Genomic DNA, 27,461 nt, shown 5'->3' with positions numbered 1-27,461 from the left:
GTCAACAAAAGCGAATTAGATTCAGGAGTTGACAAACCTGGCATCCAATTAATGAAACGAGATAGGAGGTGTGGGTTATAGCCACTTTGACTTATAAAAAGCACTCAAACATTTTTAGTTTGTAGGACCCTGTGAAATCTGTTTTATTTTTTTTCCAAATTCCATTTTGTTTTTTCCCAAATTCCATGTTTTCCATTTTATTTTCACTGAATTCTGGGTTTTAAAGTTTACATTTTATCATAAAAAAAAACAAACAAAAAAAACTGTCTAATCAAATCAACTCTTAGAATTTTAATAAAATGAAAACAGAACAATTATTTAACATACCATTGCATTATTTTTTTATTAAATGAAGAGCGTCTGTACTGATCTTCACAGCACAATCCAAAACCCAAAATGTAAGTTTATTTTTAATTTTTTATATATTATTATTTTTATTATTATTATTTTGGTCAAATACAGTACTGCACAGTAGAGCATCACAGTATTAATGAAAGCAGTGATGAAACTATTAAAATATTGCTTAAATATAATGTAATTATTATTGATATATTATTATTATCATCATTATTATTACTACTACTACAACAGCTTTCACTTACTGTTGAAGCCTATGAAGACCATATAGGCTGTTTGTTTAATTAAATCTCAGACTTTTGTGGTTTAATCATCACACTAGAACATATCACGATTTTAATTTGATTAATTGTGCATTTATACATTTATCCCAAATATGTAAAATTCTGTGACATTCCGCGTTTTATAGTTCATTCTGTTTTTATCAATGGATTCCGTGATTCCGTCCATGTTTTCCGCAATGCGGAGATCATAGACCCCTAATTTCACTATTCACAAGAATCATCTACTGACGTGGAACATGCATAGCAAAAAAGAGATCTCAGAAGACCAACAATCAAGAATAGTTGCTTTGCATAAAGCTGGAAAGGGTTACAAAGTTATCTTGAAGAGCTATCCACAAAAATAAACAAATTGTCTATAAATGGAGATGATTTAGTTCTGTGGCTACTGTCCTTAGAAGTGGCTGTCCAGCCAAGATGATTTAAAGGGCACACCACAGAATGCTCAATGAGGTAAAAAATAACCGTAGAGTGACAGCTAAAGACTTGAAGGAATCATTGGAACTGGTTAATATCTCTGTTCATGAGTCTAATATTTGGAAAACATTAAACAGGCATGGTGTCCATGGCAGGACACCACAAATGAAGCTGCTGCTTTCCAACAAAAACATTGCTTACTTATCACGTAAAAAGGGCACCACATACCAACATGAAAACATAATTTCAACTGTAAAGTACGGTAGAAGGAGCATCATAGTTTGGGGCTACTTTGCTGCTTCAGGGCCTGGAACACTTGCCATCATCGAGGGAAAAATGAATTCCCAAGTTTATCAAGATATCCTACAGTATAATGTCAGGGTGGCTGTGTGCCAGCTGAAGCCCAATAGAAGTTGGGTGATGCAGCAGGACAATGACCCTAAACATTGAAGTTAATCCACTACAGAATGGCTTAAAAAAAAGAAATCCAGCTTTTGGAGTGGCCCAGTCAGAGCCCAGACCTTAACCCATTAGAGATGCTGTGGAATGACCTCAGAGAGCCATTCACACCAGACATCCTATGAATATGGCTGAGCTTAATCAGTTCTGTAAGGAAGAATGGTCCAAAATTAGTTCTGAACATTGTGCAGGTCTAATCCAGAAATGCTTCATTGAGGTTATTGCTGCCAAAGGAGGATCAACCATTTTGTGATGAGGATGGGGGCGTGGCTGGGCCGTGATGACGCACGCCTGGCGCTGAGGTGAATAATCAGCGGGAGAGAGATAAGGGGCACTGGAGACACCAGTTAGAGAGAGTGAGAGACACACAAAGCATGGTGTGTGCGTCTTTGTTTGATTTGCATTTTATGTTATGTTTGAGTTCAGCTGGTTCCCGCCTCTTAAGAACCTCATTACATTGGTGCCGAAACCCGGGAAGGAGGAGGGATGCGCTGTCGTGGAGTCCTCGCCTCTGCCATCCGCCGGGAAGCAGAGGAGCCACTGCCATCCACCAGGTGAAAGAGAAGCTGCTGCCATCTGCCAGGTGAAGGAGGAGCCATTGCCGTCCGCCAGGGAACGGAGGAGTCGCAGCTGTCTGCCAGAAGCTGGAGGAACCACTGCCATTCGCCAGGAAGCAGAGGAGTCGTTGCTGTCCACCAGGAAGTGGAGGAATCGCTGCTCTCCGCCAGGAGCCGGAGGAACCGTTGCCATCTGCCAGGAAGTGGAGGAGCCGTTGCCATCCACCAAGGGATGAAGGACTCGTGGCTGTCCGCCGGGAGGTGGAGGAACCGCTGCCATCTGCCAGGGGAGGAGCGGCTGTCGTCCGCCAGGGGGTGGAAGTGTGGCTGAGGACCAGGTGTCACTGTGTCCGGGGACTGGCAAGCCACTTTTTCTCTCTCTCTCTCTCTCTTCTCTCTCATTCTTTCTCTCCCACTCGCTCTTACTCTCTCCCCTCTACCTCTCCTCATCTCTCTCAGTTTCCCAGGAGGCGGGGAAGGCCGGCCGGAGGAAGGACGGCTGAAAGGTCAACACCTCCCCTCCAGGAAGGGAGGGGGGGAGTAAGTCAGGCCAGAGGTCTCCCTGGCCTGAATCTGGTGGTGGAGGAGTGTGATGAGGAGGGGGGCGTGGCCGGGCTGTGATGATGCACATCTGGCACTGAGTTGAATAATCAGTGGGAGAGAGATAAGGGGGGCCGAAAATGCCAATTCGAGAGAGAGAGACACTCACGAAGCTGTGTGTGCGCGTCTTTGTTTGATTTGCATTTTATGTTATGTTTGAGTTCAGTTTGTTATTAAAGTTTTACGTTGACTGTTCAGCTGGTTCCCGCCTCCTTGCCCATCTTAAGAACCTCATTACACAGTTATTAAATTCAAGGGTTCACTTACTTTTTCCACAGCACTGTGAATGTTTAATAATTAAAAATAAAGACATCAAAGATTATAATTGTTTGTGTGTTGTTAGCTGAAGCACATTGGTCTTTGTTTATACTTGTGACTTCGATGAAGATGAGATCACATCTTATGACCAATTAATGCCAGTAAACCAATTAAATCCAAAGGGTTCACATACTTTTTGTTGCCACTGTATATCCTGTTAGCCTCCCTTTACAGCTGCTCGAATAGAACACACACACACTCACCTGTGTGTGCGTGTGTGTGTGTGTGTGTGTGTGTGTGTGTGTCTGTGAGTAATAGAGAACTATTCACCTGCCGGGATTCAGGGGTCTGCTCTGTATTTGAAATTGTTCATTAGGAGGGTGATGACATGGATTGTGGCTGTATGTGTTTGGCCATGCATTCTGCACTAAAAACAGCTTGAGTCTTAAGGTTAATTTCCACAAGCCCCATTTATTATTTTTTTATTCCTTTCTGGGCGTTCAGACAGCTTGGACACTGAGCTGCTGCTATTAAACACATAGTGCTTTTTCTCCTCATTAAAAAGGGCTCATCATAAGTCATTTCAAGTCCTGAACTCCTCCTTATTTGACCTAATTTGAGATTCACAGGAAACATACATTTATATACAGTGTATATAACCCTGTATTTTACTGTCTACCCCTTGCTTTCTGCTAGTATCCTGTATGCTGACATTGTGGGTTTTACACGTTTGGCCAGTGACTGTTCTCCCAAGGAGCTTGTGATCATGCTGAATGAACTTTTTGGGAAATTTGACCAGATTGCAAAAGTAAGTATCAATTTAAACCTTTTTTATTATTATTTTAAAACCCAATTGTGTGTCTGTGTGATTTCCAATGTGATTTCTACTTAATGAATTGTTTAATTAGGACATTGTAGTTGTCCTTTAAGATTACTAATGTGTGATTTTGCTTCTTGTCCTGTAGGAGAATGAGTGTATGCGAATAAAAATTCTTGGTGACTGTTATTACTGTGTGTCCGGCCTCCCTGTTTCTCTACCAAAACATGCCAAAAACTGTGTTAAAATGGGCCTGGACATGTGCGAAGCTATCAAGTAAGTTTATATGCACACACACACACACATTAGCCGCTTTTCCACTATTGGGCCAATGAGAGCCAGGGCTATAAACTGGTCAGCCGGGGCTGATAGCCTTGGACCTCGAGCCACGAGACCAAAATCGTTCTGCATTCCCACCATCGGGCCAATAGCCCCGCAGCGCTGCCCTTAATAAGGCCAAAGTATACTTTGGGTGTGCACGTTGCAGCTCGCTCTGCGCAAAGTATGTGTGATGCAAATTGCGTCATCAGCACAGGCTGAACTGCACGCCACCTAGATTTTATTGACTCGTGCACGCGGTCCTCGGCTGTGCGCATTGTCTGTGCATGCACTGGCCATTAATTGTACTAAAAGCTTGTCAAAAAGCAGTTTTAGTGCACATGCGTCCAACACGTTCCTATTCATTCGCAGTCAGAAAAGTATACTCAGAAAGGCAACGCAGTCGGCCGGCTGCGATCTGAATGCGCAAAAACGAAGTATACCTGGGCCTTTAATACGCCACTCTGGTGCCAGTGTCACACGCCCCGCCCATTTCTTAAGCAAAAGGGATACTCAAGCTGAGATGTCAGACTCTAGAGACTAGCTAGCCCTCGAAATGAACACGGATTTGTGCTGTGTATGCAATTTTTTTTTCTCAAACATGTACCATTGTGTGCTGAATACACAACTTGGCAAGTTCAGCGACAGTATACTTAATCACGTCTGTATTTGGCAAATGCCATCGATCTGATGTTGCACATTTTCATCAGCCCAAATATTATTATATAAATACTTGCGAGACCTGATTTCATATACTGACCATTACTGACCAATACTGATTCTCTGTTGGTCTGTTGCTATAAGCTGGTAGCTAGATATGAAAGATTGGGAAATGAGTATCTTGGAGCTGAAACATATGACCTGACTCATCAAAACTCTGCCTTTGACATTGACCCCGCCTCAGTCCCCAGTTGGCCTTCTTTGGCCCGAGGTTAATCAGGGCGCTTGTTCTCAAAGAAGCCCCGAGGAGGCAAAATGAAGCCCAGGAAGTGACAGTGGGAATGCAACTGGCCCAAGCACGCACTAGCACGCCCTCAAGTGGAAACGCAGTTAATGATACAGACAGAAGTACATCATCAATAGCACAGCGTTTTTTCTGTTAGCCCCTCTAATAGTGATGCCAGCAAACACTTTTAATACGTTGATGCAACACAGCGACTTGAGGCTGTCTACACTGGATGTGTCGAAGTGAACATTCAAAATGACATGCGGATAGCATGGACCAATTAGCTGTGAGCTCGAGTAGACTTAAGCAACAGTTAAATGGAGGAATAACCTGTAACCCTCTTTTTTTTTTTTTTTTTTATGGAAATCCACTAGTATATACATTTACTTATTATATAATTATATATATATTATATATAATATTATTAAAGCTAAAACTGCGTATATGTGGTTAGAAACAGATGATGATTTAAATTAGTAGGCCAGAGACCAGAGATCAGACACATCACAAGCTGGCTTTGAAGTATTTAAGACGAATGGGATAATAAAGCAGTTATTCTATTACTTGACGTTCGTGTCCAGCGTAGACATGATGTAATGGTGTTTCCAAGATACTGTGGCAGACTCCAGGCTGATTATTTTTCTAATTATCACCCACAGGCAGGTGCGTGAGGCAACAGGTGTGGATATAAACATGCGAGTTGGTGTGCACTCCGGAAATGTCCTCTGTGGTGTTATTGGCTTACAGAAGTGGCAGTTTGATGTGTGGTCACATGATGTCACTTTAGCAAATCATATGGAGTCTGGGGGGTTACCAGGGTATGTACAATAACATCACTCATCAAATGAGAAGTGTTTGTTTTAAAGCCATGCACAGAAGACTTGTATTGACATGATGGCCTACTTGAGGCCCACATGCACAGCAAGTGCTTTTCAAAAATGTTGTGGTGCCCTGTATTACATAAAACACCACTTTATTATTTGTTTTACTTTGTGTTTTTTGTTCTCTCTCTGTTAGCCGAGTTCACATCACAGAGGCGACTCTGAAGCACTTGAACAAAGCGTATGAGGTAGAGGAGGGAAATGGAAACCTGAGAGACCCCTACCTTAAAGAGCTCAACATCAAGACTTACCTGGTCATAGACCCACGGGTCAGAACTTTACATCATATATTAGTAGTACATGCCTGGCACGTATACAGTATATGGCACTGTACATGTGTACTCCGGCACGTGTTGATTTGTTATGTTTGTGTGTTTAGTCAAAAGACCAATCGCTGATGGCTCCTAGTGTTACTAAGCCTCGAGTGAGTGACGGTTTGAAGATGCGAGCATCTGTGCGTATGACGCGCTTTCTGGAGTCGTGGGGGGCCGTCAAACCTTTCGCCCACCTGCAGAGCCGAGAGGAATTCAGCACAGATGCCATGGTCAATGGCAAGGGTCGTTGCAAGGTCAGATACATCCACAGAGTTGACAAGCTGCTCACTGTGTGCAGGATACAGCTCTGTGATTCAGCCCGTGTGATGCATGCTCATGTTTGTCTCTCTCCTTAGGACTTCCCTCTTAGATCAGTATCGACAAAAATTGCAGAGAGGTGAGCATTGTTTGTGTGTGTGTGTGTGTGTGTGTGAGAGGAGAATGTCTATTGAGACAGTAGGCTAGTTTTTGGTTTTATCATGCTCACTGAAGCACCAATGTTTAAGCTATCTTTCATACTATTGCTCTTTGACAGCTTTGATGAGTCTCTTGAGGAGCCCTTCTCTTTACCTGCTCCCCCCTTGAGCACATTTAAGTGAGTGTAGCCATATTGACTCAGCCAGAACTCTGAGGCCTGCAGTTTCAACACTAACAATGCAATCTCTCACTTAGCCTCTGTGACTGGTCACACAGTTAACGTGACTATAGCAGCAGTCCCTCAATATACCTTCCTTTGAGCATGTGTGTTTTTTCTGCATGAAAAGGAGAGAGAAAAAGAGAGAGAGAGATAGGAAACACCATTTTTCCTTCTGAGTTGTGTTGAGGCACATTGCAAAGGGACTCTTACGATCTCTCTGAGGGGTTTAAATTAACACACGGCATCCTGCTTGCCATATGCCTCACACGCACTGACAAACTACTCTGAATGTTCTGTTTTCAACCCATGCTTTAGATCTCTAAAGCATTAGCAACAGAACTACAAACAAAAAAAAAGTCACATATTCACCCACCTTCCACAAAATCTGCTTCACAACTAAAATAAATCTGCAACAGCATGGCAACAGCTATAACCATCTTCCCGGGACCACAGTGTCACAGTGTACACATAGAGGCATCATCATTGTGTGAATGTGTGTTACTTTATGGAAGTATATGTGTGCTTCTCTCTCTGAGCTCAGTACTGTCCCCTCTAGGTATAAATCTCAGAAGACAAAGTTTGATGAAGAACTGCACGACAAGATGACCACCACCATCAACGATCTGAGCTCAAGCAAGTTAGTCAAACATACTTGCAAACACAATAAATGCTTTTGGATGTGTGTATTTAAGTTAAAGGTGCACTCAATAAGTTTTTCCTCATTAAAAAAGTTTAACTCCTAAAGACGTGAATTGTAATTTTGCAATATATGTAGGAAATCATGAGCACTCGCATTAAAATGAAGACTCCAGTCATATCAGTAATCTTATAAAAGCTGTTTTATTCAACATGGAGAGGGTCCGCACATGGGGGCTGCCATATTAGAATCACATGACCAGCCGAATACTACTCACTTAATTTCAGTAACCGTCCTGCTATTTGACACTTTAACTCATTGATTAAAGTAATCATGGCTGACCGAGAATACTACATTTCTACAATGGCATCTGAAACTTGATTTTAAATTATGCTGCAGCTGCATTCAAGCCGCTAAGATGTCAGTGTAAGTCCAAGATGATACAAAGACAAAAGTTACTGAGTGCACCTTTGAGTCCAGTTTGGTTTAGATTGTACAAATAGTTTGCATTGCCCATCCGGTGCAGTAAAATGTACAGAAATGTTGTGTGTTTGCAGGCAGTGGGTGAAGTCTGAAGAGATCTCTGGCCTCACACTGTGGTTTACTAAAAGAGATCTGGAAAAGCAGGTGAGTGTTTTACTTAGGGCTGTAAAACGATGGAATGTATGGAGTACTGGATGTAAGATGAAGAAGAATGATTTATAAAACAAATAGTTCAGACTCTGAATTCAGATGGACTGCTTTCAGTGCCATTGTAAAATTCTGATAAACGCACACCTGTGTTCGCACAGCTACACTCACTGAGCACTAAAGGGACCGATGTGCTGTTGTAGCCCATCCGCCTCAAGTTTCAGCATGTTGTGCATTCTGAAATGCTATTCTGCTCACCACAGTTGTACAGAGTGGTTACCGTAGCCTTTCTGTCAGCTCAAAACCAGTCTGGCCATTCTCCGTGGACCTCTCTCATCAACAAGGAGTTTCGGTCCGCTGAACTGCCACTCACTGGATGTTTTTGGTTTTTGCCACCATTCTAAGTAAACTCTAGAGACTGTTGTGTGTGAAAATCCCAGGAGATCAGCAGTTACAGAAATAATCAAAACAGCCCGTCTGGCACTAACAATCATGCCACGCTGTAAATCACTGAGATCACATTTTATCCCCATTCTGATGGTTGATGTGAACATTAACTGAAGCTTCTGACCCATATCTGCATGATTTTTTTGCATTTCACTGCTGCCAAACGATTGGCTGATTAGATAATCACATGAATAAGTAGGTGTACAGGTGTTCCTAATAAAGTGCTCAGTGTGTGAATGTTAATGTGTAAAGTTGCTACATTTGCTTGGCAACTGTAAACAAGCTACACTCAGTGTTGGGGAGTAATGAAATACATGTAACGGGATTACGTATTTAAAATACAAAATATAAGTAACTGTATTCCACTACAGTTACAATTTAAATCATTGGTAATTAGAATACAGTTACATTCAAAAAGTATTTTGATTACTGAAGAGATTACTTTGCATTTTATTGTCATTTGTTTCATTTAATATTTAGTCGTTTCAGATGGAAAACATTTATACATATAAATGATGCGATCCAAAGTGCATTTGAACAGCGGTGAAACATTTTCTTATGATGTGTTACATTCATACGAGCAGACAGAGAAGTAAGTTTGAAGTAAGTTTAGAGCAGAAGAAATAGAAATAAACCTTGTGTAACTTGTCAGCTTTAAGCTAAGCTAAAATGCTATTTCTAGCCATTTTACATGCACGTTACAAAGCATGATCATATTTTTTTATCAAGAAAATTCACGTTGGATCATAATTTCTTTTTTTCTAGTAAGACCTTTGATATTAGGGCAAACATCATATTACTGATAATAATTTTTGTATTGTTTTCCTGTAAAAATATCTAAAAATCCTTAAAACAAGATCAATTTGATTTATCTTGTTTTAGAAACAACACTGCATAAGATATTTAGGTTTTTCAAAGAATATATTTTCAACGTGTATTTTGTCTTACTGTGCTGACAGAGTTTTAATAGTCAAAACAAGTGAAAAAATCTACCAGTGCTGAAGAAATAATCCAAAATATTAAGAATACGTTACTGACCTTGAGTAATCTAACAGAATACGTTACAAATTACATTTTACAGCATGTATTCTGTAATCTGTAGTGGAATACATTTCAAAAGTAAACCTCCCAACCCTGACTACACTTAGGCCTATGATCTATATTACTCTATATGCTTGGAAGAATTGTTTATTTTGATTATTATTATTAATAAATATAACTATTTAACATTGGGGTCTTTGATGATATTGCTAATTTAGAAAAGGAATAAGATACTTGAGGCCATGTGTTACAGTGATTTTACCAAAGTTAAGGGAGTTTCTAAGAACATCCCTTACCCATCGTAAAATCACTGTAATGCAAAGCCTCTTGTGGCTTATTGCTTAAATAACGTTTCGTACCAAAAGTGTTTAATTTTTTTCAGAAAATAAAAACAAGAAATTAAATGAATGAAGATTAATGTGTGTGTTTGTGTGTGTATTGGACTTTTAGTACAGGACTATAGAGATGCCAAGCTTTAAATACTACATTGGTTGTGCCACCTTCATCTTCATTTGCATCTTCATCATCCAGATGTTTGTGACCAAGCAGTAAGTGGCATAAATGCACAAACAAAAGCTCCTAACATGTCTTGATGTGCTATAGTGATCTGGCCTGAGAATATATGACAATTTCTCTCTCTCTCTCTCTCTCTCTCTCTCTCTCTCTCTCTCTCTCTCTCTTTCTCTCTCACTCTCTCTAACTCTGTCAGCCGTAAAAAGCTGGGACTCACATTTGGAGTATTGGCATGTGTTCTGCTCTTGACCTTGTGCATCTGTTTTGCCGGGCATTTTCAGGTTAGACCACCACTGCCTTCCTTTGCCTCAACACACACACACACACACACACACACACACACACTAATTTATTTTGATGGTGTCTGGTGTATTTGTGGGCGTCTGGCACAATAAAGTTCCATAAAGAAGCCACCCCCACCCCTGCAGTTTTATAGAGGCTGGAGTATATAGTATGTCCTTTGCTGTGTACATTGTTGTTATGTAAAGAATGTCATGTGCTAAGCCCATTGTGTGCACTGACTTCAAATGAACTAAAAACAGACTGACATTTGCTACAGTGTCACTCATAAATAAACAAATACATATAGATACCCTGTCAGACCTTGACATGTACAGACGGTGTTTCTCTCTGTGTCCTCTTTGACCTTGTATTGGACTGCCCCATTCAAACATACTGTTGCCTTTTTCCAAAATCATAACCTGGAACTATACAGGTCAAATCCAGCATTCTCTCTTTCCTTTTCACTTTGTTAACTGCTATTTCCCCCTACTGTTTTCTCTCTCTCTCTCTCTCTCTCTCTCTCTCTCTATATATATATTTTTGTCTCTCAGAGGATGTTTCCTGAGAAGTTGAAGTCATGTACATGGTTGTCTGCACTATCTAAAGCAGTGGTTAAGAGACCTTTTGTGCGCCTTCCTTTGGCAACTATTGCTACCACAGTCATAGTCATCATCGCCATGTTCGACTTGGTAATGCTTAACCTTTTAGTAATAAAACACTATCACACACATTATTGTTTTTAGTATTACATGCAAAGTAACACTATTATGTCAATCTTACAACATACATTGGGGTTTTTTTAAAGCTTAGGACATATTTTCAAACAATGTTGTTAGATGCATGGGTACATTTGTCAGATGAAGTGCTACAAAATGTGGCCCATCTCTTAAAATTTCTGTCTATCGATCCAATCTACAGTATTTAAAAAATCCAGGGAATTTATGTGACTTGCGGCAAAATAACATCAGCATTCCTGATTCTTTTAAAGATGACCTTCCGTATTTGCCTGTGAGTTGCAACCACGCACACACACCAGTAAACAGTTTTTCTAGTTAAACAAATGCATAAATGATTGGTCACTACTATTAAATAATGAGAGTGTTCTAACTTTTGTCATAACACTGTTAAAACACTAAAAATGTATATAATTTTAATTTTTATGTATTTGTCTTTCCAGTACTCAGTGTATAATTGTATATTGGCATTGATTGCCTGTGGCGTGTTTTTGAGGGTGAGTTTGGAGCTGAAGGTGGCCTTCCTCTTCATTGTTTCTACTGTGTACTACATCATCATCTTCTACTCACAGGATAATCTGTTCAATTGCTACAGCTACTTGCTCTACGCCAACCACAGCTGGTACACACACACACACACACACACACACATGTTGGTACTCCTATCTTTATGAGGTCTCTCCATAGACATAATGGTTTTTGTACTGTACAAACTATATATTCTATCCACTAACACTACACCTACCCCTAAAACTAACCATCACAGAAACCTTTTGGCATTTTTACATTTTCAAAAACACATGTTTAGTTAAGTATATTTTTTAAGCCATTTGAATTACAGGGACACTAGGGGTGTCCTCATAAACCACATTTATAGCATAATATCCTCTTAATTACTAGTGTGTAACCTAAAAAGTTATCATAAACCACAAAAACCAACTCACACACATACACACTTCTTACACTTAAATTCACAAACAATACTTGGTTAGGGTTTTTTAAGAAGTGGTTTATTTTTTTATCTAAAGTGAATTACCGTACATTGATTACAGTGTCAGTTCCCCTAGAGCCACCTGGCTCATGCATCACCCTTTCTGGGATTCAAACCCCTAACCCTTCGGTTACTTACTCTGTATTATGGTTATTATGGTAAACATTTCTAGTGTTTGTCTATTACAGTGTGGAGGACGATCTGAAGCTGTGCAAATCAGGACTTATGAAGCACCCACAATGCATGAGCTGCATTTACATCACACTCTTCCTCTTTACAATGCTGCTCATATCCCGCCAGGTACACACCTCATACTGCACAAGAATACAGAACCATACTGTCAGTGCTTTAGCCGAGAAACACACGCCCACCTGTGCTGTGTCCTCCCTCTACTTCACAGAATGAGTACTGCTGTCGTCAGGATTTTCTGTTGAAGAACAAGAATCTGGCTGATAAGGAAGAAGTTGAGCTATGCGAAAACTTGAACCGTCTCCTTTTGGAGAACGTTCTCCCTGCACATGTGGCTGCGCTCTTCGTGGGCGAGAACAAAAAGAATGAGGTGGGGCTGCGGTCCACTATTCCTTTACTAAACAAGAAATACAAGGTAGGAACCGGTGTGGAACGCCCGGGATAAGCCTGTATTTCACACCCTCATAAAGACCAGACATATATCATATGCCACTGAAGATCATGCCATGATGTATCATTCACCTACTATTCATTTTCATTTATCCATTTAGCTGACACTTTTATTCAAAGCGACAAATGAGGAATACAATATAAGCGATTCATCCTAAGGAGGCAATAATATGAGAAGTGCTGCAATGCAAAATTTCAAATTTGTTCAAAGAAGTACAGGCAGAGAGGAAAGTGAGAGACAATAGTAAAAGAATAGATTAAGATTTTATTTTTTTTTTTTTAAAACAGTTGATAGGATGCGTCTTTAGATGTTTATTGGTATTTGGAATAGAACTGGCTTTTCAGGTGGAGTTGCGAAGGTCATTTCACAAGAGAGGAATGGTGAAAGTAAAAGTTTGGGAAAGTGATTTTGTGACTCTATAAGATGGTACCACGAGGCGCCGCTCACTTACCGATTGCAGGCTTCTGGAAGGCACATAGTTGTAGAAGTGAGTTTAGATAGGGAGGTGCTGAGCCAGTGGCTGTTCTATAAGCGAGCATTAAAGCATTCAACTTGATGCAAGCAAACATTGGCAGCCAGTACACTGGGAAAAAAAGAGGTATTGGCTCTCTTTGGCTTTTTGAAGACCATATGCGCCTATGTGTTTTTGATCATTTGCAGAGGGTTGCGTGTACATGCAGGAAGTCCTGCCAAAAGAGCATTGCAGTTGTCCAGTCTAGATATAACAAGAGCCCGGACAATGAGTTATGTACTATGCTCATATAGGAAAAGTCTTATCTTCCTAACATTGTACAGTGCAAATCTTCATTGTACTATCCATCCCGTAATCATAGAATACAATCACATCATGCACTACACTACAATAATACTATATCACCCAGTACAGTATTTTGAAATAACGACCCTACCACAGTCCATACTATACCATACGACCAGAAAGACTATAAGACACAGAAATAAGGAGTGGAAAGTTCCATGATATCAGAAAACAGGCATGAATAGGTTTTTGGATTTTTATGTAGAGATATTTTTTCTCAAAATAGTATAGTTTTTGATTGTTTGTCTTTCAAAGACAAAACAGAACCTGTTTGACAGAGATGCTTCACAAAGAAGTCTTTGATCTGTTATGTGATCTGTACAGCTCTGTACAGATGAGGCTGTTTGTTGCTTCATGCTAGAGTTTTAGATCCTGAGATGAAGATATTTGTAATGTTACATTGTTTATACGTGATTTAATCTGCATGGCATTATCTAGTAATGCACTAGTTTAGCCGTATCTTATTCTCACTGTCCAAAGATGACATAACTCTAATTCTCCTCTAATCCCAGCTGACCCTAGACTGCACTGCAGCGTACACACAAGTACACACACACACTCCTGACTGATATGTCACAAAAATATCACCAGAGTGTAATCAGAAAGTGAGGGCAGACTTAAGAGATGAAACATCAGTGGTTGACCTCAAATTTTGAGGTTGCCAGTTGTCATTAGGTTTTTTTTTTCATAGTATTTTTTAATTTATTTTATTTTATTTTATTGATTTTCTTTTTTTTTATTCTTTCATTCTTTAAAACTCTCTAATATGCTAAAGTTTTTTTGTTTTTTTTGTGAGACAGTCTCAGTACATTGAAACTGCCTTTAGGTTTATATTGCGACTTCCCTGAAAATTAAGTGCATTTAATGGAAATGTTCTGTCTGTTCTTTCACTCAGTGTCATATCATTTGTCATTTATCAAACATACCTTTTGTTGTACCTGTGAGTCTGTGTATTCTAGTGGCTATCCTATCAGAAAACAAGTCTTTTTGTTGTATCTACTTTGTGGCAAGAATGATTGTAACACAAAAGCATTGGTAGCACAATAAAACTCTCTGTGTTTTTGTGTTCTCTGTTCTCCAGGACCTGTACTATAAATCGTATGACTGTGTATGTGTGATGTTTGCCTCTGTGCCAGACTTCAAAGAGTTCTACACAGAGTGTGATATCAATAAAGAAGGACTTGAGTGTTTGAGGCTTCTCAATGAGATCATTGCTGACTTTGATGAGGTCAGAGTGTGTTTATATGTGTTTGTTTTCTCTAATCTCCTTATTCCACTAAATTTATTCTCCTCTCAGGCCCTGTTTACACCTGGTATTTACATCTGTCTCAGGTGATCCATGAAAGAGTCTCTGATTTCGTGACTACATGTTGCTAAAGTATAAAAAGGTATAAAAATCCACAAAAAAGAGGTGGGCACACTGTTGCTTCCAAATATACCTGTCACTATACAGTATATTGATACATACTGTAGGCATACCAAATAATCTAAAAACTTCTGTGAAGTCTTGTGCATGAATGTGCTTTAAATTATTTTATTTTTTTTAGGTATTTTGATTTAAAAGTCATATTCTGCATGTAAAAACCCTTAAGAGCCATGTTTAACTGATAGTTGATTGTTGTCTGGGACGAATCAGGACAAATGCATTTCTGACTACCTCTGAATGTGGTTGGGTGATCCGATCACGAAATGTACGCCATTTACACCAGTATTTAGTGAATCAGATCAGCCAAGACAGATGTTAATAACAGGTGTTAACAGGGCCTCATTTCCTGAATTAACAGATGAATGATTGCATATTAGTGCTTTTATGTCAATATTGAATAATGGAACAGCATAATTTACATTTGCTTTTGGATTGGGGGTTAAGCATCAACAGCCTTCAACAGTAAGGCTGTAACCCTTGGGTGATCTCCACCATTTTGAGAACAATGCCCTGGGTTTCTTAAAAGGATAGTTCACCCAAAAATTGAAATTCTTTCATCATTTACTCTCATGCCATCCCAGATCTGTATGAATTTATTTCTTCTGCTGAACACAAACAAAGATTTTTAGAAGAATATTTCAGCTCTGTTGGTCCCTTCAATACAAGTGACTGGAGGCCAGAACTTTGAAGGCAAAAATAAGGCAAATAAAATTTATATTTATAATATTTAAGTGCTTTTTACTAGCAATCTCCACTTTCACATTCTTCTTTTGTTTTTGCCAATTTGCATTCTTCGTGCATATTGCTACCTACTGGGCAGGGAGGAGAAGTTATAGTAAAAAATGACAAAAATATTGATCTGTTTCTCACCCACGCTTTTCATATAGCTTCTGAAGACATGGATTTAACCACTGGAGTCTTATTGATTACTTTCATGCTACCTTCATATGCTTTCTGGACCTTCAAAGTTCTGGCCACCATTCACTTGCATTTTATGGACCTACAGAGCTTAAATATTCTTCTAAAAATCTTCATTTATGTTCTGCAGAAGAAAGAAAGTTGTACACATCCGGGATGGCATGAGGGTGAGTAAATGATGAGAGAATTATCATTTTTGGGTGAACTATTCCTTTAATGGCAACACTCAGCACTTGCTCAGTGTCCAATTGTGTGTCATTGACACCCACACAAACCTTTCATTGAAAGCCACCCAGAACTTCTGGGGCAGCCTGTTTTACCCAGGAGAACCAATTACCTATATAAATATAGACCAGCTCCATGCTTGCCTAACTTCACTGATTGCTAGTGTTGAGTTTCAGTGTGGTATGTTTGCTGTCTCTCCCTTCCTCTCATTTCTCATTAACCTCTTTCCTCTGTCTACCATTTAATGTAAGATAACATAATTTAAGAATGATTGCTACTACTCTGAAACACGTTCACTTGCCCAATTCCCTGCTCTCTTAACCTTCAGTTGCTGTCTAAGCCCAAATTTAGTGGTGTGGAGAAGATTAAAACTATTGGCAGCACATACATGGCTGCTGCAGGCCTGAGTGGACCTCCTGAGCAGACCAGCCAGGTACTGCAGACACCGCTCACCACAAGATAAACCCATGAATTATGCTGCACTATACTGATATGAGTACACTTCTGGACTATATACTTGTTGCACCAGATAATGCCACTATAGCTCTGATCACCTATAAATGTTACTGCTGCTCTGATCACTTGTATTTAGTTGAAGTCAAATAGCACATTGTCTAATAAATGGCATTGTTTGTGGTGTAGTGAGTTTTTTGCATGGGTTCTGTGTGCTCTCAGGATCGGGAGAGGCAGCATGCACAGATAGGGAACATGGTGGAGTTTGCCATTGCTCTGATTGGCAAGCTGGATGGCATCAACAGACACTCATTCAACACATTCAGGCTTCGCGTGGGTAAGTCTGGCTGCAAAACACTTATGACACACAAGTCTACACAATCTTAATTCATACTCAATTATTGTTGGCCATTACCTGGCCAATCAAAATTAATGCTTAGATGTTGTGTCTTGTTTTTTCAGAGATTGAAGTTATGCTTTATTCCCAGATGTAACAAGATACATTTAATATTAAAATTAATAGACTTATAAAAATCATTTAGGCATTAGAGAGTCCAAATGCAACTGCCAAATCTAAATCAAATATTCAAAAAATAGAAAAGCAGGTCATAAGTGTGATGTCAAGCATTTTCAGCAGATCAGGGGTAACAGAAGCATAGCTATGAAATGCTTGCATATTGATTCTGAGACTATATCACCCATCTGTGGTAGAGATTTGACAAAATTATAATAACAGACAAAAATCCCTTCATTCAGCTAAGGAAAAAGGTTTTATTAGAAAGAGGGTAAAACACATTCAAACAGTCCTTTGTTCCAGGTGTTCTGAGGCTGCAACTTAAAGAGGAACCACTTTGTGCTTTGTGTGTGGTTGCCAATTATGTCTAATTAAAAAATGTATAATTAAAATGAGGATCTTTAAGCATCTCAATGACACAAATAGTACATTTACAGGAACTGGATGCTGGTTAGGTATGAATTTGAATGCAGATATTATGTGAAAGTGACAGAAAGTGTGCATGTGTGGCCTCTTTCTGTGTAAAGATTTGAAGAGTTTGTTTATTAACTGTGTGTGTGTGTGCAGGTATAAACCATGGCCCAGTGATTGCTGGGGTGATTGGGGCCAGGAAACCACAGTATGACATCTGGGGAAACACTGTGAATGTGGCCAGCCGAATGGAAAGCACAGGGGAACTTGGCAAAATACAGGTATGAATGCCGTCATTGCTCTCTTAATGCACCACTTTATAGATGAAATTACTCTGACGTCACACCACAGGAAACCACGCTTCCGATTAAACAATATTATTTACTGCATTCAAAATAAATGCAAAGACATAATTTTAGCAGTATGACATTATTTTTATTCAATTGTCCTTTCACAAACAGTAGTCAATGCACTGGGGTGGTGGAGACAGGATCTGTTCCTCCTGTATGGTGGTCTTGATCATATAAGATCATTGTTAGATCATATTTGACCTAATATTTGTCACAGTGACAGCACTTTGGAAATGAAAAAAAGCAGTTTACAAACAGAGTTTATGTAATTTCTTCGTAAAAAAGTTAATTTCAAACAACAGCTGCTGCGGGTCATTTGGGTCTAAAAGAGCAGAAGTGATAACAATGACGGTGACCCGTGAATTTTCATCATTTATGTAAAATCCTGAGTTTTTCCTGATGCAGTGATCTGGTGGAAATTTAAAGAAGCCCCACTCTCTATTAATCTGTGGGAAACAGGGTGTTCCAACCCCACAAACAGCACTTTATGGGCAATTTCAGCGCAATATGAGAGAAGCGCCCATAGACAGCAGTTCTTTTCTGGGCTACCAAAAGAACCCGGAATGGGCGGGGAAGAGAGTTTTTTTTGTAAACAGTAACTTCATCTATAGACGAAATTGTTGTTTACAAACAAATGCTCAGCGGTCATTAGCATTATTTTAGCGCTTCGTAAAAATTTAGCTGAAAATGAGCAACAAGTGCTTCGTATGGTGCTGACACACTGTGATTCTATCATGTCAGCTCCCATGAGGGGACCCGCTCCATGTAGAATTAAACAGCTTTTATAAGGGTACTGATATGACTGGACTGTCTTTAAAGGGATAGTTCTCCCATAATGTAAACTACTTCATCATTTACTCACCCTCATGCCATCCCGGATGTGTATGGCTTTCTTTCTTTTTCTGAACGCAAATGAAGATTTTTAGAAGAATATTTCAGTTCTATAGGTCCTCACAATGCAAGTGAATGGTTGCCAGAACTTTGAATCTTAAGAAATCACATAAAGGCAGCATGAAAGTAATCCATAAGACTCCAGTAGTTAAATCCATAACTCCTTAAGCAATAAGATAGGTGTGGGTGAGAAACAGATCAATATTTAAGTCCTTTTTACTCTAATTCTCCACTTTTAACCAGCCCCAACCAGTAGATGATGATATGCACTAAGAATACTAATCGCTAAAAAACTAAAGAAGAATGGTCACCATTCGCCCGCTGTACAAAGGGGCCTCAGTTTGTTCCTGGGAGGCAGCAGATGCCAAAGCTAGCCCCACCCCCATCCTAATCCTAACCATATGATAGGCTGAGTACCCTGCAAGGAACAACCAGAAGCACCTTTCTCCCATTGCGTCACCATTCACTTGCATTGTGTGGACCTACAGTGCTGAGACATTCTTCTAAATATCTTAATTTGTGTTCAGCAGAAGAAAGAAAGTCATACACATCTGGGATGGCATTAGGGTGTTAATGATGAGAAAAAAATTTCTTTAACTCATGTGAGCAGCATGGTTTCACATGTTTCAAAATTACAATTAATTTCTTTAGGAGTAAAGACTAGTGCTGTCAGTCAATTAATTTTTTATTTTATTTTTTGAAATTAAATTGTTTTATTGGTTGATTCTCAAACACAATACAGAATAAAGCAAAGTATCCATGTACAGAGTCAACCATTATCCCCCTTTTACCCCCATTAATTCCTTATCCCCCTCCCAGTCCCCAGCCCCCAACAAACATTCCTGTGGTCCAAGCCAGAGTATACACATATAAACACGAAGTGAGAGAGAGAGGAAAAAAAAGGTTTCTCTCCACATGGTCCTCACAGAGAGTCTGTATTTGTCCCATTTCTTACCATATGCATCTAATCTGCCAAACTGTTTATATGACATCTTTTCAAATACCGCCACCCTGCCCAATTCGGTGAACCATTCTTGAAATGAGGGAGCGCCAATTGACTTCCATCCTCTAAGAATTATATGTCTGCCAATCATTACGCTAGTTTGGATCCAGCTTTTTGTATAATTGTCACTTAGTTTAATAACCACCCCATCACCCAATATACATAGTCTGGGGCAAAATGAAATCTGAGTATCTAAAACCTCAGAGATAAAATCCTGGACTCTTGCCCAGAATTCTTGAAGAACCACAGAGCATGGGCTATGTCTCCATCCTCCAACTGACATCGTCAGCAGGTAGGGAGTCCAATAGAAACGATGCGAAATCTTAAACTGAATAAGGCGTACCCATGCATCCCTAGACATAGTTTTAACATTTTTAAAAATTCTTTCCCACTCCCCATCCTCCAATACCAAGTTCAAATCTCTTTACCATAACCTCTTAAGAACTGTTTAGGCCCCATCACCAAGACTCTGAATCAAAAAGGAATAATATACTGATGCTTCATGCCCTTTTCCAAGGGCTGTGAGCACCATACAGAATGTGTCTGCAGCTTTAGGGGGCTGTTACTGCCACCAAAAATAGTAAAAAGTAAATGGCGCAACTGTATATACTTGAAACATTGAGACCTATAAATCCCAAAATGCTTTGTTATAATTTCATATGATCTCAAAGCTCCGTTTTCATAAAGGTCACCAAGTTTAGCAACACCCCTCTCAATCCATTCTTTCCAGCAAAAGAGGGACTTGTTAATACACAATTTGGGGTTGAGCCATAAGGTTGCGGAAGCATTTAGGTAAATATCAAAATTGAACAAACGGGAAACCTTTGTCCATACTGAGTGTAAGTTTGAAATAATGGGATGCATTTTTACTTCTCCAGGCAGATTGATAGATAGACTTTGCAATGGCGAGATTGGAGCAAGGAATACTTGTCCAATGTAGTACCAGGGAGTGTCTCTCTCAGGTGGAAGAGTCCATTGAGCAAAGTATCTAAGATTAAAAGCATAGTAATAAAACAAAATGGCGAGGCCAAAACCTCCTTTGTCAATTGGTCTATGTAACTTACTGGAATGCAACAGATGTTGTTTACCATTCCGAATAAAGGAATTAGATATTCTATCAAATTGTTTAAAATAAGAAAGAGTAACTTCTGAGGGGAGAGACTGCAGTAGATAATTGAACTTTGGGATACAATTCATTTTTATAACATTGACCTTCCCAATCATAGACAAATGTAGTGAAGCCCACCTATCCACATCACACAAGAACCTTTTCATTAATGGGTCAAAATTAACTCTTAACTAAGTCTCTCAAATTTGCTGGAAATAAAATGCTTTGCTTGGGCCATTGAAAGGCACCAGGTTGGAAAGCCATGGCAGGGCAGTATGCTGTCAGAGCAAGAGCATCTGATTTAGACCAATTCACCCTGTATCCTGAAAATTTGGAGAAGGAATTAATAATTTTATGGAGTCTAGGCATAGATCTACTAGGGTCGGAGACAAATAATAATATATCATCTGCATAGAGCAGAAGTTTATGCACCACACCTCCTGCTACAACACCAGGAAAATCATCCTCTTTTCTTATTGCGGCTGCTAATGTTTCCAGGGCAAGATAGAACAATAAATGTGAGAGAGGACAGCCTTGCGGGGATTCCCTACCAAGAGAAAAATAATCTTAAATTAATCCATTAGTTTGCACTGATGCTAACGGTTGTTTATAAAGTAAATTAATCCACCCAATAAAAGTGTTCCCAAACCCATAAATTTCCAAAATCTTAAAAAGATAGTCCCATTCCACCATAAGTGAGATGGCAGCGATCAGGGTCTGATTATTTGCTACTGTTCACATAATATTTATAAAATGTCTAATATTATCAAAAGAAGTACAACCATGAATAAACCCCACTTGATCCATATGTATAATAGATGTAATTACTCTTAATCGATTAATTACTTAATCGATTAGCCAGAATTTCAGACAATATTTTACATCTAATTGGATCAGGGAAATTGGACGATAACTTTTACATTAATTTGGGTCCTAATCTTTTTTAAGAATGAGACTGATCAGGGCTTTCGTCATGGTTGATGGCAGTTCACCTTTCTTTAATGACTCTGTGTAAACTTCCAACATAAGTATAGCAAGTTCTGTGACATAAGATCCAAACAATTCTGCAGCAAAACCACCTGGCCTTACCTGTTGGCAAGGCTTTAACTCAGCAAGCTCCTCCAAAGTAATATCTGAGTCAAGAGAGTTTTTTTTTTTTATCACTCATCAATTTAGGAAGTTCTAATGGCTCTACGAAATTGGTAATACCCTTATCAGTAGATGAAGACATGGAACTATTAAGATCAAAATATAATTCTTTAAAGGCTTTATTAATATATATGGCAGAAGTAAATATATTGCCTCCAAAAGACTTCACTGAAGGAAAGGTGGAAAAAAACTCTCTCTGATTTATGTATCTGGCAAGTGCTTTTCCTGCTTTGTTCCCCGACTCAAAATATGTCTGTCTTGCCCTGAATAACCAAAACTCAACCTTCTGTGACAGAATAGTATTGTACCTATATTTTAGTTGGGTCAACTATCTAAGACCATTGGATGACATTCGGCACTTCAGCTCTGTTTCAGCACTTTTAATACTCTCTTCCAATTCTATGAATTATTATGCTTTGATCTTTTTAATGAATGAGGCATATTGTATGATCCGCCCCCTAAGAACTGCCATAAGCTCCTCCCATGCCATGCCCACCAAGGACACTGAGGACCAATTGGTTTCTACATAAACATTGACTTCTGTCTTTAACATTTTTTGAAATTCAGGGTCTTGTAGAAGAGATGTATTAAAGCATCAACTTTATGATTTTCTTTTCTCTATATGCGGCAACATCTCTAAACACACCAAATTTTCATGATTTGAAACTAAAATGCTCCCAGTTGAGAAGTCAGTGGTAGATGGAATAAGTGACTTCTGGGAGTCCCTCCCAGATGAATTCAGAAGTCTCCAAATGTCTGTAAGACCAAGATTTTTACACATTCTCTGAAGTGTCAACGTTGCTCTAAAAGGTCTACACACTTTTGCATCACAATGATCAAGGACTGGCTCCATTAAAAGATTGAAGTCTCCACCCAAAACCATATCATGAAGGATCCCAGTGGCTTGTAGCTTCCCCTCAAGATCTATAAAAAAAGTTCTGATCATCAGCGTTGGGTGCATAAATATTATCCAAAATAAGGTTTTGCCCCTGTATTTCACCCAAAACAATGACTCTTCCTAAATTATCTTTAATCTGTTTGAAACATTTGAATTGAAAATGCTTATTTATCAATGTGATGACTCCCCTGCTCTTACTTGAACCAGCACTGCAAAACACATGCCCACCCCATGCCCTACCAAGTTTTTCAGCTTCCTGTGAAGAAAGGTGCGTTTCTTGAAGGAACACTATATCATATTTTTTACACTGAAGGAAAGATGCAACCTTCCTTCTTTTTATAGGGTGCCCCAGCCCATTAACATTCCATGTGAAGAGAAATATTTTACCTATATTAAAGTGTGACATATTGACATGTAAAGATAAATCGTGTACCCATGGCAAAATTATATAGACCACTTTCCAACATTGATGTAACAGTCAAATCCTGAACAACCCATAGAACAGAAAAAAACAGTCCCAACTGGCATCCATCCCCCGGAAATCCGATGGTCCATGCACGCTCACGAGATTTTCCACAACACTATTGCTACCGGATTGCTCAAGTCCGGTGTTTGTTTTTTCTCCTTGTTTTGTTTTTGTTTTTTAACATAAACCATGTCATTAAATTGCACAAAAATGTATTCGATAAAATAAGCCCCAGAAAATAATCACATCAAACCCACAAAATGAACAAATGAACTCAACAATAAGTCAACAAAGGAAGAAAGAGGAAAAAGAGTAGATCAATCAAGTGGGCAGCCAACAGATTAACATACCCTCTCAGGCTGCATCAGTAAAATGCACAATGTATAGTCTGTATTGTTGACCGAGTGCAGGCAAAATTACCCACTCACACTATAGATGTAATGAAGGCCATAGCTTGTCGTCGGCATGTAAATGTCTTGCGACCACCCTTGGCGTCAATTCTCTGCTTAGCAGGAAAAAGCAGTGCAAAACCCACCCTCTGTTGGTGAAGCAATTTTTTACACTCTTTGAATCCGTTGCGCTTCGTTTGAGTTGATCTAAGTCCAGAAAAACCATAATGTTGTGGTCCTCCCAGCACAACTTGCCTTTATTCCTCGCCGCTCGTAGAACAAAGTTTCTGTTAGCTGAACTCAAGAATCTTGCCAGGATAGATTGGGGTCTGTCACCCGCCACGGGAAGCTGACCAAAAACTCTGTGGGCGCGTTCAATTTCGAGCAGGCAGACCGCTGTGTCAATCAAATTCGGAATAAGCCCATCCAAAAACTTCACCATATCTTGACCTTCCTTTCTCTTGGGGATTCCAAAGAAACAAACATTATTACGCCTGCTCTGATATTCCATATCCTCTAGTTTTTCCCACACACATTCCACATCAGCCTTGGTAGCAGGCGGGTTAGCCTGTAGCTCTCTTTCGGCTGATTCATGAAACTCGACCCATTTTTCAACATTGTCTATTCTTGTGATCAGGGTAGAAAGTTTCACCTCCATAGATGTGATCGTTCAATGTATTTCTGCGAGGCCCTCCAAGTCAGTCGAGATTTTCGTCAGCACTGCATAAATGTTCGAGATCACCCAACCTACTTCACGAAGCTTGCTACCGCTATCGACTGGACCTCCGCCATCTTGATCCTGCGAGATGTCCGATGCGTGAGAACGTAAGTTCTTTTTAATGCCACATGCCGATGATTTCGATTTTTTAAAAATCCTGCCCTCCCAGCACAGTTAGCAAACAAAACTATTACAGTTCTTACAGTTAATATTGCTTAAAAGGATAATTGTAGCAAAATTTTAGCGGAGCTCGCCTTTAAGCGAGCAACCTTCGCATAGCGTCACGTGACCCCCCCCCCGGGTGAAAATTTAAAATGTTGTAATTTGAATTTATATACACTTTTCCAGTCATAATACAATTATTTCATTCTTAGGAAAGAAAACAATACAATATGTAACAACATAATGCTTTATTAACATTTTTCAAACAAAACCTTCCACAGTATAAAGATATAAATGCACTAAAATATCACCAATTCACTGCATTAATGCGTTAATTCTGACAGCTCTAGGTAAAAAAAAATTAAAGAGGAAAAAAATACTGAGTGGACCTTCAAGTCTGATCAATTTCAGATTTATGCAGCAAAATGTGTATTTTAAGATGGTTACCATAGGTATCACTTTATAATTAGTTTATTTAAAATGAACAAGCATTATTACATTTTATATCACTTTACATGACAACGCTGCCTGTTGCATACTCTAATATTTCGTTGGATTGCCTTTATCATTGACTACGGTGCACATTCGTCGTGGCATTTTTTCAACAAATTTATGCAACCTCACAACATTTATTTCCATCCAGAGTTTTTGGCCAATTTTTGGCCAAGATCTTGTATTGATGACAGGAGAGTCGAACCACTCCATAAAGTCTTCTCCAGCACATCCCAAAGGCTTTTAATGGGGTTAAGGTCAGGACTCTGTGGTGGCCAATTCATGTGTGAAAGTGATTCCTCATGCTCACTGAACCACTCTTTCACAATTTGAGCCCGATGAATCTTGACATTGTCGTCCTGGAATATGCCTGTGCCGTCAGGGGAAGAAAAAATCCATTGACGGGATATCCTGTTCATTCAGTACATTCAGGTAGTCATCTGACTTCATTGTATTGCCACATAATGTTGCTGAGCCTAGACTTGACCAATTGAAGCAACCCCAGATCATAACACTGCCTCCAGAGGCTTGCAGAGTGGACATTATGCATTACGGGTGCATCCCTTCATATGCTTCCCTTCTTTTTCCTGACAAGCCCATCGCTTTGGAATAGGGTAAATCTGGACTCATCAGACCACATGACCTTTTTCCATTGCTCCACAGTCCAATCTTTATACTCCCTAGCAAATTGAAGTCTTTTTTTCCGATTAGCCTTACCAACAAGTGGCTTTCTTGTGGCGACATAGCTGTTTAGTTCCAATCCTGTAAATTCTCGTCGCATTGTGCGTGTGGAAATGCTCAGTGTTGGGAAGGTTACTTTGGAAATGTAATAGGTTACAGATTACAAGTTACCCTATTTAAAATGTAATAATTAGTGTAACTATTTCAATTACTTTATTAAAGTAATGTAACTGATTACATTTGATTACTTTTTGATTACTTTTCTAAATTTCTAATGAATGTTTTCCACTGTTAATCATTTTCAAACATTTAAACCAGGCAGGGTTAACACTTGAATTAAGATTATAATAATTAAATTTTAAAGCACAGCCACCACAAAATCAGACTTTAGCACCTCTTTTTACTTTGAGATCATTCTGAGGTTAAATACAGATTTAAAATCAAAGGATTTTTATCTCAAAAATAAAATGAGTTAGTGGTAAAGTTGCTTTGGCCAGGGGAGTCTGTTGGTGCCCTGAATTTCACAACTCAATGACCTCGTGAGTCATTAATGTAGGTTGTGCTACAATGCTGAAATAACTGTAATATTAGATCTGACATGATTACCAACCTTATTCAAGGAGGAAAAGTTAGCTATATATTTACTGTCAAAGGGTTCATAAATAGAAGTGTGGCTGCTAAAGATGTCTTTAGCTAGCTAGCAGACTAGCTAATTTGTTATGAATGGAGATTAACATCATTAAATAAACTACTGGACATGCACCAAGCAATACAGAGCTAAAATACGTCTTGAATACACATTAGTAGCATGGTGTGGCAGGTGGGAGTAGGCAATGCTACTTTATTTAATGACTGCTTACAGTTAACTGTAGGCTAAGTTACATACCTGCAGATGTTTCCTCAGGTTTGACATTGAAACCTTCGATGTCGATAGCATTTTAATAGTTGGAAAACTTATTTTGCACTGAACTGTTATATTTGCGCCCTTTTCTGATTTCTGGATGAAATGATTTTTACATTTCCAGCACTGGAATGCATTTTTATCACTCGCCATGGTGGCAACTCTCAGACAGGTTGTAGCCTAAAGCTTTCAGCGGCAATGTGGATTGATGTAATTGGCAGACGTGGTGCATTGCAAATTCAAACAAGAGAACCAATCAAAAGCATCAGAATAGCATCGCTTTACTAAACGGCCTTTAAATGGCAGGAGGCATCGTGCACATCAAAAACAGGCAAAGCAACAAATTAATATTATTCAACATATCCTAGCTTTTTACAGAAAATTTTCAGATGCAACCCCCTTTGTAATCGTTAACATTTTCATAAGTAACTGTAATTTAATTACACATTTTTCTCAGTAACTGTAACAGATTACAGTTACACTTATTTTGTAATTAAATTATGTAATGCCATTACATGTAACTAGTTACTCCCCAACACTTGAAATGCTCTTACTTTCACTATTAAACATAGCCGTGAGTTCTACTGTCGATTTTTTACGATGTGACTTCACCAAGCATTTTAGTGATCTCTGAGCACGATCATTCTTCTGCAGAGCTGACGTTTGACCACTAACCTTCCAGGTTTTAGTAATGCTTTGGACGGTTCTTAACCCAATTCCAGTGATTTCAGC

General features: G+C 39.1%; 1 protein-coding gene across 7 annotated transcripts in view; it reads left to right on the top strand.

Annotated features, from left to right (window-relative positions):
• Positions 1 to 27,461, top strand: part of LOC127453675 (adenylate cyclase type 2-like) — a 96,362-nt gene that overhangs the window by 62,841 nt on the left and 6,060 nt on the right. For 6 of the 7 annotated variants that reach the window (XM_051720260.1, XM_051720268.1, XM_051720276.1 and 3 more), the window contains 19 exons: positions 3,626 to 3,737; positions 3,895 to 4,022; positions 5,670 to 5,828; positions 6,028 to 6,160; positions 6,271 to 6,459; positions 6,562 to 6,602; positions 7,399 to 7,479; positions 8,037 to 8,106; positions 10,048 to 10,145; positions 10,307 to 10,391; positions 10,944 to 11,081; positions 11,311 to 11,400; positions 11,570 to 11,748; positions 12,306 to 12,417; positions 12,518 to 12,721; positions 14,656 to 14,802; positions 16,472 to 16,576; positions 16,819 to 16,933; positions 17,678 to 17,802. In XM_051720260.1, the coding sequence (XP_051576220.1) occupies positions 3,626 to 3,737; positions 3,895 to 4,022; positions 5,670 to 5,828; positions 6,028 to 6,160; positions 6,271 to 6,459; positions 6,562 to 6,602; positions 7,399 to 7,479; positions 8,037 to 8,106; positions 10,048 to 10,145; positions 10,307 to 10,391; positions 10,944 to 11,081; positions 11,311 to 11,400; positions 11,570 to 11,748; positions 12,306 to 12,417; positions 12,518 to 12,721; positions 14,656 to 14,802; positions 16,472 to 16,576; positions 16,819 to 16,933; positions 17,678 to 17,802 (2,311 nt within the window). The remainder of the gene's footprint in view (positions 1 to 3,625; positions 3,738 to 3,894; positions 4,023 to 5,669; positions 5,829 to 6,027; positions 6,161 to 6,270; positions 6,460 to 6,561; positions 6,603 to 7,398; positions 7,480 to 8,036; positions 8,107 to 10,047; positions 10,146 to 10,306; positions 10,392 to 10,943; positions 11,082 to 11,310; positions 11,401 to 11,569; positions 11,749 to 12,305; positions 12,418 to 12,517; positions 12,722 to 14,655; positions 14,803 to 16,471; positions 16,577 to 16,818; positions 16,934 to 17,677; positions 17,803 to 27,461) is intronic. The other variant, XM_051720284.1, reaches the window with a different exon arrangement.

The sequence above is a fragment of the Myxocyprinus asiaticus genome, chromosome 2 (genome assembly GCF_019703515.2).
Source record: "Myxocyprinus asiaticus isolate MX2 ecotype Aquarium Trade chromosome 2, UBuf_Myxa_2, whole genome shotgun sequence".
Classification (NCBI taxonomy): Eukaryota; Metazoa; Chordata; class Actinopteri; order Cypriniformes; family Catostomidae; genus Myxocyprinus; species Myxocyprinus asiaticus.
Note: the sequence above shows the minus strand (reverse complement) of the source record. Positions and strands in the feature narration are given on the sequence as shown.